Genomic DNA, 13,588 nt, shown 5'->3' with positions numbered 1-13,588 from the left:
ATATATATATATATATATATATATATATATATATATATAATGTAAACCTATATGCAATGGCCCAATGCGGGAGATTGGTGCTTGGCCATTAATATCAGGTGTGGGAAAATTGTAACAGGCCATTGATTTCCCTTAGAATATTGTTTGTTGGGTAAGAACAAGGCTGTTACTGGCCTATTGCATTTTCAGATATATGAGAGTGCTGGCCCATTGCTGGGAATTTAAAATGATCTGATGGGAACTTGTACCGGGGCTGCTGTCGGCCAGAGTAAACCTATACGCAATGGCCCATTGCGGGAGATTGGTGCTTGGCCATCAATATCAGGTGTGGGGAAATTGTAACAGGCCATTGATTTCCCTTAGAATATTGTTTGTTGGGATGTTCTATAAGGTATGCCGGAGGAGTAGGTATCAACTCCTCCGGTACACCTTATAGAAGAATTAGCTTGTTATATTTCTTTCTATTCATTTCATTGATGGCGTCATTATTACATGGCCAAGTCCCAGTTAATTTCGAACAGTCTAATTCTTATATCAGGAGGCCTTTGGCGTTTCAAGTTAACGCTTTCATTGACAAGTTTTTCATTTCGTTTCAATTTCTCTTTCTCTAACCTTCTATTCCTTTGTGTTGATGTTTCTTTATTTCCCACTGTGTTTCCACGAGTACCGATGAAATATTTGTCAACCCTCCCTTCGTCTAGTAGGGTAAGAGCTAATATACAACAGAGTGCGCTCCGGTGCTCTGAGGTGGTACGTTCACGACATCATTTTACACCCTAATGCCACTTAGTCCTCAGTACGGCCTCACCTTGACTTGGGTAGTAATTTGGTGAAAGATACGCCACTTTTTTCAGCTTAGAACTTACTCGTGCCTGACGAAACACCGTTCCGGGTTTGATTTTGGAGTTTTCCTTTTCCTAGACGGGTTGCAGACCAATGCTGATGACGCCCATCTCACGAAATTACACAAGTCAGGCCTCTTGTGCCTGTTGCTTACATTGCGTGATGGACCCTCTTACTCTGGGAACGTGGAGGGTGGTAGATAATAATATTTTTTTACAATACAAATAAATATGGGTTCTTACAACCTACTACACCATTTATTGTCTTCTTTTTAGAGTCAGGAAGTAGGTATTTAAAGGTAAAAACTTGATTTAGTTTTTTTTTCTAGAAATATATTTTTATTGAAGCCAACCCTGGATGTGGCATCTATTTCATGGTGGGCCTACCAACTGTCTATCATAAACGAATGCGTATACAAAATTTCGTGTCCCTGCTATTTACCGCTGAGGAGATCTTCCGTACAGAGCCGATCCTGGAGGCAGCATCAGGTCACGTTCATGATTAACATACATTGTCATCGGTTCTGGACCAGTATGCAACATTTCAGGTCAATCGAATACCGGGAAGTGGGTCAAATTAAACTTGTGGAATATTTGTTAACATATATACAAGTCAAGTTCAATAAAAGCTTTCAATAATAAAAAATGCAATACAATAAATTTCATAGATTTTTCGAAAAATTGATAAGAAACAATCATTTACGGATATCTTTATTTCTTTGAGGAAAGATTAAATAATCAGTTACTCTCAGTTGAATACGAAAAATGTGTTGGTTGAATCAGATAAAATATGAGAATATAATGTGTATATACTCTTCATTGATCTCAGAAACTAGAATTCTATCACTGAGAAATCACGTTAACAAAATAATGAGTCATGATATATGATTGGATTGGCCGATACTTGATGAAAATCCATACATAACTAACGCATTCAAAAAACACTTTATTGCGAGATTTTCACTAAACGATTTAACAAAAACGCAACATGTGTATTGCCATAGAATAGCTTCTTCGGGCGTGTCTTTACTTACTAATTCTACATAATCAGTGCTAAATATACCTTATTCTACAATTTGAAGTACTTATATTTCAAGTACCTGATTTTCACCTAATGAATTAAATTACCTGAGCTTGTCCCAGTTTCCACATTTGAAAAAATATTTAGTAACGTGGAGTTATTCAATTCTTATTGATCATTCAGTAAATTACCCGAATTCCTGAATCTGTTGATTTCTAAGCATTCTAAAATATTAAGTTTCAAACTCTTCTTCTAAATGAAACACATCGTATTCATGAATAAATTCGTGTCTCTTTGCTAAAACGTGGTTTGCAAATGTGGAATTGTTCTTTCTATTTACAAAACTACTTCTATGCTCTTTAATTCTTTGTGAAAATGTCTTTCCTGTTTGGCCAATACACAGTTTCGTGGCAAGAGCCACAAGTCAGCTTATATACTCCTGATCTATTCGACACCGAAGTTTTGTCTTCATTGTTTTTATTGAATTTACTTAGACTATTATTCGTTCTGTAAGCTACGTTTACGCATTCTTTCTTCAAAAAACGGGCAATATTATTGGTTGGTTCACCTAAATATGACAATGTCCTATAACATCTTGAATTTGGGTTGAAAAAATTTAGATTTACTATCCCAAAATTATTTTCAGTTTAACGAAAAATGCTGTTCATGCAGCCAGCCTTGCTGGCTGAAATTTTCATGGATAGCATAGAGTATAAAATCCATAATTGATCAGTTAACTTAGAATTACTTGTACTGGTACAGATAAGTAGATGATATCTTAGTCTGTTTGACGGGTACAAATAGGCAATTAGGCAAGTTCATTGAATATGTCAATTCCATCCACCCGTCAATAAAATTCACCACTGAGAGGGAGATAAATAATTCAATAACTACAAAAGAAAGCCATGTACCTGGTCTACCCAAATTCAAGATGCCATAACATCAGTTATAAAACATTGTCATATTTGGGTGAACCAACCAATAATATTGCCCTTTTTGGAAAAATGCGTAAAAGTAGCTTGCAGAACGAATAATAGTTTAAGTAAATCTATACATGAATACAACGATTCACACGTGTTCCCAATTTCGCCAAAATCACTTGTGAGCAATGAGGCATATGTCCCCTTTTATGAACAGGAGGGAACGAAGCAGCACCTTTGATGTGATTTTTTTTTCTTCTTTCCTTTTTTTTATAATCGTAGTTCTTTGAATTGATTTGTATTTCCTGATTGTTCCAAACTTCATTATAAATTATTTTTACAGAAAAAAAAGCTAAAAAAAAAGTAAATCTATTAAAAACAGACAAAACTTCGGAGTCACATAGATCAGGAGTATATCAGGTGTATATTGGTCAAACAGGGAGAACATTTTCCCAAAGAATTGAAGACTATAAAAGTAGTTTTGTGTTCACAAATAGAATCTATTTACAAATAGAAAGACCAATTCCACATTTGAAAATCACCTTTAAGCAGAATGACACTAGATGTTAAGAAATTTAGATTCAGAAATTCGGGTAATTTACTGAATGACCAATTAGTTACTAAATATTTTTTCAAATGTGGAAGCTGGTAATTTAATTCATTTCAAACTCAGGTAAAAATCAGGTACTTGAAATGTTGGTACTTGAAATTATAGCATAAGGTATATTTAGCATTGAATATGTAAAATCAGTTATTGAAGACACGCCCGTGTTGCGTTTTTTGTAAGATCGTCTAGTGAATACGTTATGATTCATGAGTTTTTTTCCCAACAAAAGAGTGGATAAGAATGATTCTCAATAAATTATTTATCATGATGAAAATAGAGAAAAGTGCTTGATGATACCCCAATCCAGATCCCTTTCATAACATAGAAATTACACACATACTTCAAGATATTCATACATTTTTTACGAACAGAGGAAAGGCGCCTAAGGCGACAATGAAAAATAAATGAAAAATTTGTGTAGCAAGCAAATACATATTTTTTTGGCTAACAAAAAATACAGTTCAATATTTTTTTATTGCAAATGCATACTCTAAACTACACAGTGACCACAGAGTACTTAATAAGTGCACCAACAGTAGGGGAGACCGGGTACAAAAGTAACAGCGGGTCGAAAGTAACAAATGTTCTCTAGATTGATCCAATAGACGAACACCGCTTTACCGCCGTCAGACGATAGCCAAAAGCGCCCCCTCAATTGAATTCAGTCGTCGCGTGCGTCATGCGTCGTTAGGCTGTGTGACAAGACGTGTTTTCACAAATCAAAAGTAAGTTTTTAGACGTATTCTTATTGAATGTTTACGAAGTCTGAAAAGGATGATAGTAATCTGAATATTTGCATATCCATTCTTGATTAAAGTGATTATATATTGCTTAAATTCATTTTTGTATAGCACGTTCCGTTCAAAGGTTATGTTGGACGTTTTGATAAAAATGTGGACGGGTACAAAAGTAACATAGCCCTATGGGTACAAAAGTAACATGTTACTTTTGTCCCCGTTATGATTTAATTATCTATCATATTTTTATGTGTGTCTTTACTTCAACAGAATGCCACGACAACGCATGAGAACTAGTGAACGAGGAACTACCGACCCGAAAGTGTATCGAAAAGCGGCTGAAGATAATTTTGAAGATGGTACAAAAATTAGAGGCCTGGCAGAAAATAATGTTTGCCATGTAACATTATATAGATTTATAAAAAAAACTAAAAGCAGGAAATACTAGCGCAGTTGTGGGCTACCATTGCGTCAACCGAGTTTTTACTAATAATGAGGAAAATAATCTACGCGACTATTTGATTGACTGCTCTGCAGTGTGTTTTGGGCTATCTCCATCTGAAGTTCGTAAACTGGCCTACGAGTTAGCGATTAAAAATGGAAAAACATTTCCCGAAAAGTGGCAGTCGAATGGCGGGTAAGGAATGCTTGACGGGATTTTTAAAACGACACCCAAGCCTGTCTTTGAGATGTCCTCGAGCAACAAGTCAGTCGCGGGCTTCAAGTTTCAACGAGCATAATGTGAGTACATTTTTTTATAATCTCGCTGAAGTAATGGATGGGTACCAATTCGAGTCAAAAGAAATCTGGAATATGGACGAGACAGGGGTGAGCACTGTTCAAAAACCTAGCAAAATTGTAGCTCAAGTGGTTGCAGTAACCTCAGCAGAGCGTGGAAGATTAGTAACTGTTGCTGTTGCCATCAATGCTCAAGGAGGACATATCCCGCCTTTTTTCGTATTCCCACTGAAACGATTCCAAGACCACATGATACGCGAGGGTCCTGTTGGTTGTGCTGGAGCTGGCAATGCTAGTGGATGGATGCAGGATGCAGTATTTCTACTGTTTCTACATGATTTCAAAAGACAAGTCAAGCCCACAGTTGATCAGAAAGCATTTCCTCTTTCTGTCACTAATAGAAATGCAATTGCTGTATTCACCTGTACTGGCATAAGTCCATTTAATAGGAATATTTTTACTGCTGTTGACTACGCACCATCATCTGTGACTGACCGGCCGTTACAAGTTAACAGACAAATTCCGCCAAATGATGTGTTGACTAGTTCTGACGCAATATCATCCATTCAAGTTGATCCAAGTTCTCCAGCTGGTGATCTTCCAACATCAATTGACCTATCTGTACACCATACAGATAGCAATGATTTGTCGAACAATAATGACCAACCACCGGCTGATCAAAATATACCGGACTCGATCTCTGCTGACACTGATCCTGTGTTAGCTAACTCAATTTTTGATCAAAAATTCAAATCACCAGTGGCAGGACCTAGCGAGCTGCAATTTACAAATTCTATACAGCCGTTTAATTTCTCACCTAAAGATCTTACACCTTTACCAGAAGCGGGTCCGAGGACTGAAACAAATAAAGGTCGTAAAAAACGTAAGACTGGCATTCTGACGGATACTTCCGAAAAAAACTCAATTGAACAAGAACACCAACAACGAATTAAAGCCAAGAAAATGGTACTGCAAACTAAAACTGGAGAAGGTAAAAGAAAATTGATATGTGCAAAAGAAAAGGGAAAAGGAAAAAAGACAAAGAAGGCACCAAAAGAAAAGGAAAATAAATCTGACGACGAAGATTGCTTCCGTCTTGTCTGTTTAGAAACTTTTGGCAATAGTCGACCAAATGGATAGTGGATACAATGTATCGAATGTAAAATGTGGTCCCATGTGGAATGCGTGGGTGACGATAAGAATTATGTGTGCCATAATTGCGATTCTGAGTGAAAGAATAATGACTGAGTTATAAAAGTCTGATTTTAAAAAAATTTTTAGCATCATACTTAATTGATCTCATTACTTAAACTAAGAATACTTTTTATTGATTTGTTTTTTTTAATATATAATTTTTGAATATTTGAAATACAGAAGTTGATTTGTGTTATTATTACGAAGTCTTCAAATGAATAATTTATTGATTTACCACGTAGAATATTGTATTCATTACCAATCTCTGGTCTTGTAACTTTCGACCCACAACGTGTTACTTTCGACCTGCCTACGTGGTCGAAAGAAACAACTAACAATTTTTTTTTGAATTGATGTTATCCATATAAAACACATCATAATATAATAAATCGAGTAACTAGTGTAAAGGATATAAACTGAATTTATACATGGTTATATTAATTTAAAAAAAAACAGTAACACCCAGCCAGAAATCGAAGTGAAAGTACAAAGTGTTACTTTTGTACCCGGTCTCCCCTACACAACCTCAAAACTAATGAAGACCTAAACTGGAACCACTGGCGTAGAATAACTCCTAAACAAGCATATTTCTCGAACAGAACTACAATACCCTTTTCGACGTGCGTTTCACCAACCAAGTTGGCATCTTCAGGAGATAAAATGAACAACAGGCTGTAGTTTTTATGGTTACAAGAAATCCAGAAGTCAAAATATTTATTTTTCTTTCCGCCCTGAAAAGTGGTTATTAGATTTTATTTGCTACGAATATCTAACTATTATCAACTCTTTTTCGGAGAGAGACCATCAAAACTTAAATTCGCTGCTGAATAGTGTCATAACTTGCAAAATTATTTGAGGTTACCAACAACGAAATAGACCAGTTAGTATTGTCAAACGAAGTAAAAGCAAAGTGTAATTTATAGCATTAATTGCCTGTCCATATTTCTTGAAGGTATGACTATCTAACTAATATCAACTCCTTCTCGGAGAGGGATCATCATAATTTGAATTAGCAACTGAATAGTGTCATATCTTGTAACATTATTTGAGGTTACCAACAACAAAATAAATCGGTCAGTATTGCCTAACAAAGTAAAATCAAAGTGTCATTAGAAGCAAAGATCGGCTGTCCATTTTTCAATAGAATAGTCTCTTGAAAACCTAAGAACCGAACTGTCTCACAAATATCACATCTACAATAACTTAACAAATCAAATACAAGAAACATATTCATATCGAAAAGAACTGTTATTTTATCGAATATTCTATGTAACTGAACAGTAAACTTGGAATCTCTGGCGTAGGAAGACCAAAAAAAAATCATTAGAAACACACCGAAACTCTTTTGCTGACTTGAGGAAATACATACCATTTTCTTATATCCTATTTTAGTCCTAGTTACTTTCACGTCTGCGAAACTATTCTATTTTGAGTCTGACCCTCCGAAGATACGTTATCTTTATGTTCTTTACTATGGCCATCCTTCAAGATTCCTGACAGTTTAGGTGGTAGTTTGGGATCATAAGCTATTCCAAATGGACGAAGGTGGTACAAAAGATATTCCATTGTATACATCATATCTGGTTTCATATAATGAAATGAGACTGCATTATCAGAGCAGCAATCCATACCCTGGAAAAGATAATTCCAGAATGATTTTTGTTTTTTACAATATTTTAATTACTGAGCTCTCCACTTTTGCATTCACATATCACGAATAGAGAAAAGGAAAATTTGACAAATTCCAGTAAAACTCCATGTAGACCATTCGTTAATCATTTTTCAAATTCAAAATGAAAAGTGATATTTGGGTAATTATGTATTCGTGGGGAAAAGTAGTTCTTTCAGAAAGGCTTTTTCCTTGGATCCGTTTTGAAAAGACACTCTCTTTATCAAACATTTTTTACATAGTTCTCGCTAATATTTGCGCTCTTTCCTTCCTTTCAACAGGGAATTGATAAAAAGGACAAAAATAATACCTTGTTATAGATAAATGTTGAATTGAAATATTATATAATGATAACACTTCCAAAATAAAAATCATGAAACTATGAAACAACAACAAAAATCAATTGGCGCTCCGGGACGACTTCATTGATTCCGGTGGCGCATTTGCTTTTTCAGCTGCAGGAAAAACCTGCAGCACCACATATCTGAAGATCTTGATCTGCCAATGTTCTCTCTCTCTCATAAAACGAAATGTAGGGTGTCTCCAGAGAATCCAATGAATTCAATACATCGCCAGAACACTTAGTGACACGACTACCAAACTTAAACCAGTCCGTTTCGTCTTTGGCCAAGGCGTAATAATGACCAGATTCAACGCAAGAACCACAGTGAACAATGACTGCATGAAAATTATAACAGTGGTCTAGTAGATTGAAGTGTTCATTAATTTCGAACCTTCGTAAGAGTTTGGTGCTTCCGTCACTTGTGACATCAAATACAATTCATAACAAACAACTTGAAATCACCATGTTATTCAATGAGCAGGATTGATATAATCCTTTTGACAAGATTCGAAAACTTTTTTTGACAAAGAGATACATATCATGACAACGTTTATTATTGACAATATTGAGCTGCCTAGCTCCTCATTTTTGACGTTATTTTATATTTCATTCCGCTCTTTAATGAACAATGGTTGAGATAAAAAATAGTAATAATAATACTTACGATGTATTTTCCGAAGAAACATACAAGAAACACATATGTAATATATACATACAAACATGCATACATATTAGTTTTTGTAATTAGTGACGCGGGGATTTTGCTGATTGATATATGTTATGAAACATGTACAGAGTGGGCTGAATTAGACACTTTCAAATGGAAACTTCCGTTTTCAAACTGATGCTTGTGTCTGAGGGTAGAATTTTATGACAAATTCAATGGTGACAACCGCATATCGATATCTATCATCGTTTTTGAGTTAAAGCATGTTTTTCAAAAATGTGCATTTTCGAGAAGTTCCTGTAACTGCTCCAGTAAAAAAAATCTTGTTTCTATGAAATAATTTCCAAAGCTTTTTGTTACGTAGAATTCGATATTGTTAAAAACTTTTTTGAAATGAGATATTGAAAAAATATGTTTTTTACACCATTGAATTCTGCGTAAAGTTCTTTGAAATTTTTTTCATATAAACAAGAATTTTTGACAGGAAAAAAATTACGGCAACTTTTCGAAAACGCACATAAAATTTAACCCTCAGACACCACCATCAGTTTTCATTCATCTAGTTTGAAAACAGGAATTTCCTTTTGAGCGTGCACATTTAACCCACTCTGTACAATTCATTTATTGGAGTTGAACGTTTTCACTGCCAACAGATCTTTGATTTATACAGTCCAGTATACCATATTTTCTAGTAATGAATCAGCGCATTATCATTATTTGAAAAAACATATAATTATCTTAATAGTACATAAGATATTTATTGATTTATATATTCACGACATGTACTACCAATTTTTACTAAAAATTGTGAAACAATTTTTGCTCGTCGTCGATTTTGACAACTTTTGAGCAGTTACTTACGCCCGCTGTAATAGCATGCAAGGTGAAGGTACTAGTGCATCTGTTTTGTTTTGATCGGTGCAAAACTTTCTACTTTTTCTGTTCTCAGAATATATTCAGTTTTTTTTTCTATTGAGGTATAAGATAGTCATACCAAAACTTCGTTACGCCAGAAAAAAGGTAATGAGTTTCTAATCTCATGAAAAAACTCTGCTCTATCGAAGGAAGTGAGTTCATGAATGCAAACTGGGTTGTTCTTCTTCTACAATATCGATGTTTTTTTGAAGTATTCCTCTTTCTGAATTGATTTGTAATATAATGTGAATATATCTTATTTTTCAACTCTTCAATTTATCCTGACCATGAAATGGAAAATGGGGATGTCTCAAAAGTTCATTTTTAATAAGTCAATTTATGCACTCAATTGAATATATAGCTACTAACCTGGGACTCGTTATAATATATGTACTTCCAGTACCAAAATTTGTTATCTACGTGTCCAGGAATGAGATGGTGAAGCGGCGAAAAAGCGAAAAACCTTCCTCTATGCTCTGGATCCCTCGAATCTCCAGCTTCTACATTAACAGCTGCAAGACATTTTCCAATTTCAACATCTTCAGAACCTCCAGTGTCTTGTCTACAAATTGCTTTGTTTGGTATGGCTTCCTGAAATGAATATGATAGTGGCTGTGGATAACAATAAGAGCGACTGTAGACGAATTGTTAATTCTTGTGCATTAACATGACATGTTAATTCGGAGAATCATAAAATGAATTTTGAAAACCCACATATTTCAGATAGAGAAATCAATACGACTAAAAGAATATTTTTGGAAATGATACATATCAATCACGAAGAACATTCAATGAATAAAAGAACTAATATTGAAAGTCTCAGCAAAATTTACACATACCTACTGAAATATGATAAAGAAAATGAAAGATCTAGTAATTCGAGTATTATTCAGAATTTTCTCACTTGACATGTCAGTCAAATTTTGACCAACTGTCATTATTTCATGTTTTTCTATCTGTTTTTGAACCATTCTATATTTTATTCTCACGTTAGTAAGTTCTCAATATTTATATATGAAGAACTTACTATCATATATTATATATAATAAGATATATAATCTTATTATTGTAGTTTTGCTGACGAAGGTGTGGAATATACCGAAAGCTTGACATATAACAAAGAGTTTTCTTTGTAACAGCCCAGCTATTGACTGCAACCTCACAAATTGAACCGAGTACCAACCTAGTAGTGATCAGATTAGGTTTCAACAATTTATTTTTGACTCTAGACTGAGACAAGCGCGCACATACAAACAAATACAAATACACACGCACCCATTACCGAAATGACCTCCACTTATTCAACTGGAAACAATGAAAATTCAACCTAAATACCACACATTTCACTCAGGTCCTCTAAAACCCCTCAAACTCTTCAACGTCCATTAAACTTCACACCACCGCAGACACTCCTTCGCTAATTCTCCATCACCAGCACTATATGAAATTTCCTCAATATCCGAATTATTCCGGATAAGATCTCAGTCCCACTAACGGTCCACCTATCTATCATAAATACCAAATCAGGGCCTGAGGACTGATGATCTACAGTCGTTTCTAAGGGGGCAGATTGAGACCCCAGGGTCAAGTCAAAAACCTTTGAAAACCTCAGAACCTGAGATGTAAAACCAGATTGAGACTTCAATGTAGCCATACTTTCTTGAAAATGGCTTTGAAGCGGAAGCTAAAACGTGTAAAAAGAAAAAACTCTTGTCGTAGAGTGAACTCTTCACAAATAAATTTAGAAAAAATAAAAATGATATTAATTTACATATGAACAGAGTTGTGAAACGAATATGGAAACCTGACAAAACTCGAAAACAAGGATTTCTGGCAATAAAAGTGATTGCAAGCTATTGAAACGTTCTTTTAGTCACTTAGCCCGTGTTATTCATCTGGATCACACAATGAATTTTTAAGACTCTAAAATAATAATTCTGTAGAAATAATCTTACTAAGAGACTTTTTTCAGTAATGATTGAGATCAATAAGATAATAGTGTTATTTAGAGGAGAGACATTGATCAACTTAGGCCCACTTGTATAAGTTCAGTTTAAACCACGAGTCTTAGTTAAACTTTGGTTTAACGAATAAAATTCGTTGTATAGGTGTTTGTGACTGCCATTCGGAGTTTAACTGTCAACAGATGGATGGAGGGGCAGTTAAACTACAAGCGTCGGTTAAACACTAAACACATGTTCGGATTGAATACTGATGTGTCAACTATTTGTGGTTAATTTATGTATTATAACCTGACGCGCCCAGATATTTTCATGTTTTCTTAATGGACATATTTGAAGATGTATTATTTGAAGAGGAAAACCCAAGAAGACCGCAATTTTTTCTACCGCGAATCGACACCATGGACATTTGGATAAACCAGGAATTTATCAATAGGTTCAGGATGTCGGAAGCATCTGTAAGGGTATTAATTCAAGAAATTGGCCTAAATTTGCATAGGAATACGCCACACTGAGTATTTCTTTTGAATTACAACAATGACTAATAATGATACATTATCTTTAAGTGAGCCCATTGTATTATATCATTTTAGGAATCATACTCTTAATCCATTGACACAAATTCTGGTAGCATTAAGGTTTTATGTTACAGGCATCATGCTGAATGTAGCGGCATACTTTGGAGGAATTGACACTAGCACAGCATCACATGTTGTTCATGATGTATCAAGGGAAATAGCGAGATTGTTACCTATGTATATTAGGATGCCTATGACGAATGAGGAACTGAAGGAAACCCAAACCGACTTCCAGAATATAGCCAATTTTCCTAATGTTATTGGTGCTGTGGACTGCACCCATATTAGGATTCAATCTCCAGGTGAGAATATATAATATAAATGATTCCTGAGATGTGTGTTCGTGAATACAACTCCATAGTCTCTAAAAACAGAAACTGGTCAATTGGTCAGGTGGAGAAAATGCTGAAAAATTTCGTAATAGGAAAGGCTAATTTTTAATTAATGTTCAGAATGTGTCTGATGCTAACTTATACATAAGGATTTTCAAAAACTACACCTGACGATTTGATCTCCACAAACTTTATTTGAAAAATATATCACAACATGTTTCGCTAAAATATTATCTTTTTCAAGTGATTTCAAGTGATTATACATAAGGAATATAGTTGCTCGCTGGCCAGGATCAGCTAATGATAGACTCATTTACAGTAATAGCTGATTGAAGGCTCAGCTCAACGGTGGGATGTATGGAAATAGATTCATTGTAGATGATTCAGGCTATACCCTGGAAAACCATGTAATGATTCCAGTAGCAAATCCAAACACTGCTGCTGAAAATCTTTCTAACGAATCCCATAATGTTGTAGAGCAACAATATGGAGTATGGAAGAGAAGATTTCAAGTTTTGAGACTATGAATGAGGGTGTTATTGAACTCCACTTTAGCCATTATAGTAGCTACGGGGGTATTACATAATATTGATCTTAGCCAGAATGATCCCGACCCACAAGACGACAATCCCATTGAACAAGAAGCAGATGTGGGAAGACATTAATGAAGAACAAATTCAAGAAAATGGACATTTCACCAGACAAAACTTGATAGATAATCATTTTGTGAATTTGTTAAATTGAATGTGATCGCAGCTTTCTATTTACTAATATAATAAAAAAACGCTTTCTGGTATGATCATTTTTATTTCAACTCTGGTAATGTAAAGCATACTTCGTTTTGGCTTCTATTGCCGATATTTTGACAAATCATCAGTTTCTCAAACTGATATTCATATCAGGTGAATGTAATTCAAAAACCCTTCAATAATAAAACCTGAAGATGTGCTGCAAAAATTTGCAATATACAAAATTTGTTAGAGAAGATATAACTCTCTAGAGCCTAGCATAAAATAAAAAAATTTTTTTTCAAAGGGGCTGATATATCAAACACTGTGATAATG

At 34.7% G+C, this 13,588-nt stretch overlaps 1 protein-coding gene and 1 non-coding gene across 2 annotated transcripts in view; one reads left to right on the top strand and one right to left on the bottom strand.

The window, feature by feature from the left end:
• LOC111515613 (glycoprotein-N-acetylgalactosamine 3-beta-galactosyltransferase 1) overlaps window positions 1-13,588 on the bottom strand; it is a 38,704-nt gene that overhangs the window by 3,754 nt on the left and 21,362 nt on the right. The window contains exons 6-7 of the mRNA XM_074180041.1: window positions 10,023-10,244; window positions 7,429-7,691 (exon numbers count right to left, since the gene is read on the bottom strand). Coding sequence (XP_074036142.1) covers window positions 7,464-7,691; window positions 10,023-10,244 — 450 coding nt within the window. The 3' untranslated portion in view covers window positions 7,429-7,463. The remainder of the gene's footprint in view (window positions 1-7,428; window positions 7,692-10,022; window positions 10,245-13,588) is intronic.
• LOC111515614 (uncharacterized) lies at window positions 11,491-13,320 on the top strand. The gene is made up of 2 exons (XR_012466766.1): window positions 11,491-12,494; window positions 12,586-13,320. It is a non-coding gene; the product is annotated as an uncharacterized protein (transcript).

The sequence above is a fragment of the Leptinotarsa decemlineata genome, unplaced genomic scaffold (genome assembly GCF_025532065.1).
Source record: "Leptinotarsa decemlineata unplaced genomic scaffold, Ldec_3_MD MMD2_tig00026282_RagTag_RagTag, whole genome shotgun sequence".
Taxonomy (NCBI): Eukaryota; Metazoa; Arthropoda; class Insecta; order Coleoptera; family Chrysomelidae; genus Leptinotarsa; species Leptinotarsa decemlineata.
The sequence above is the reverse complement of the archived record's forward strand: the minus strand, read 5'-3'. Positions and strand labels throughout refer to the sequence as shown.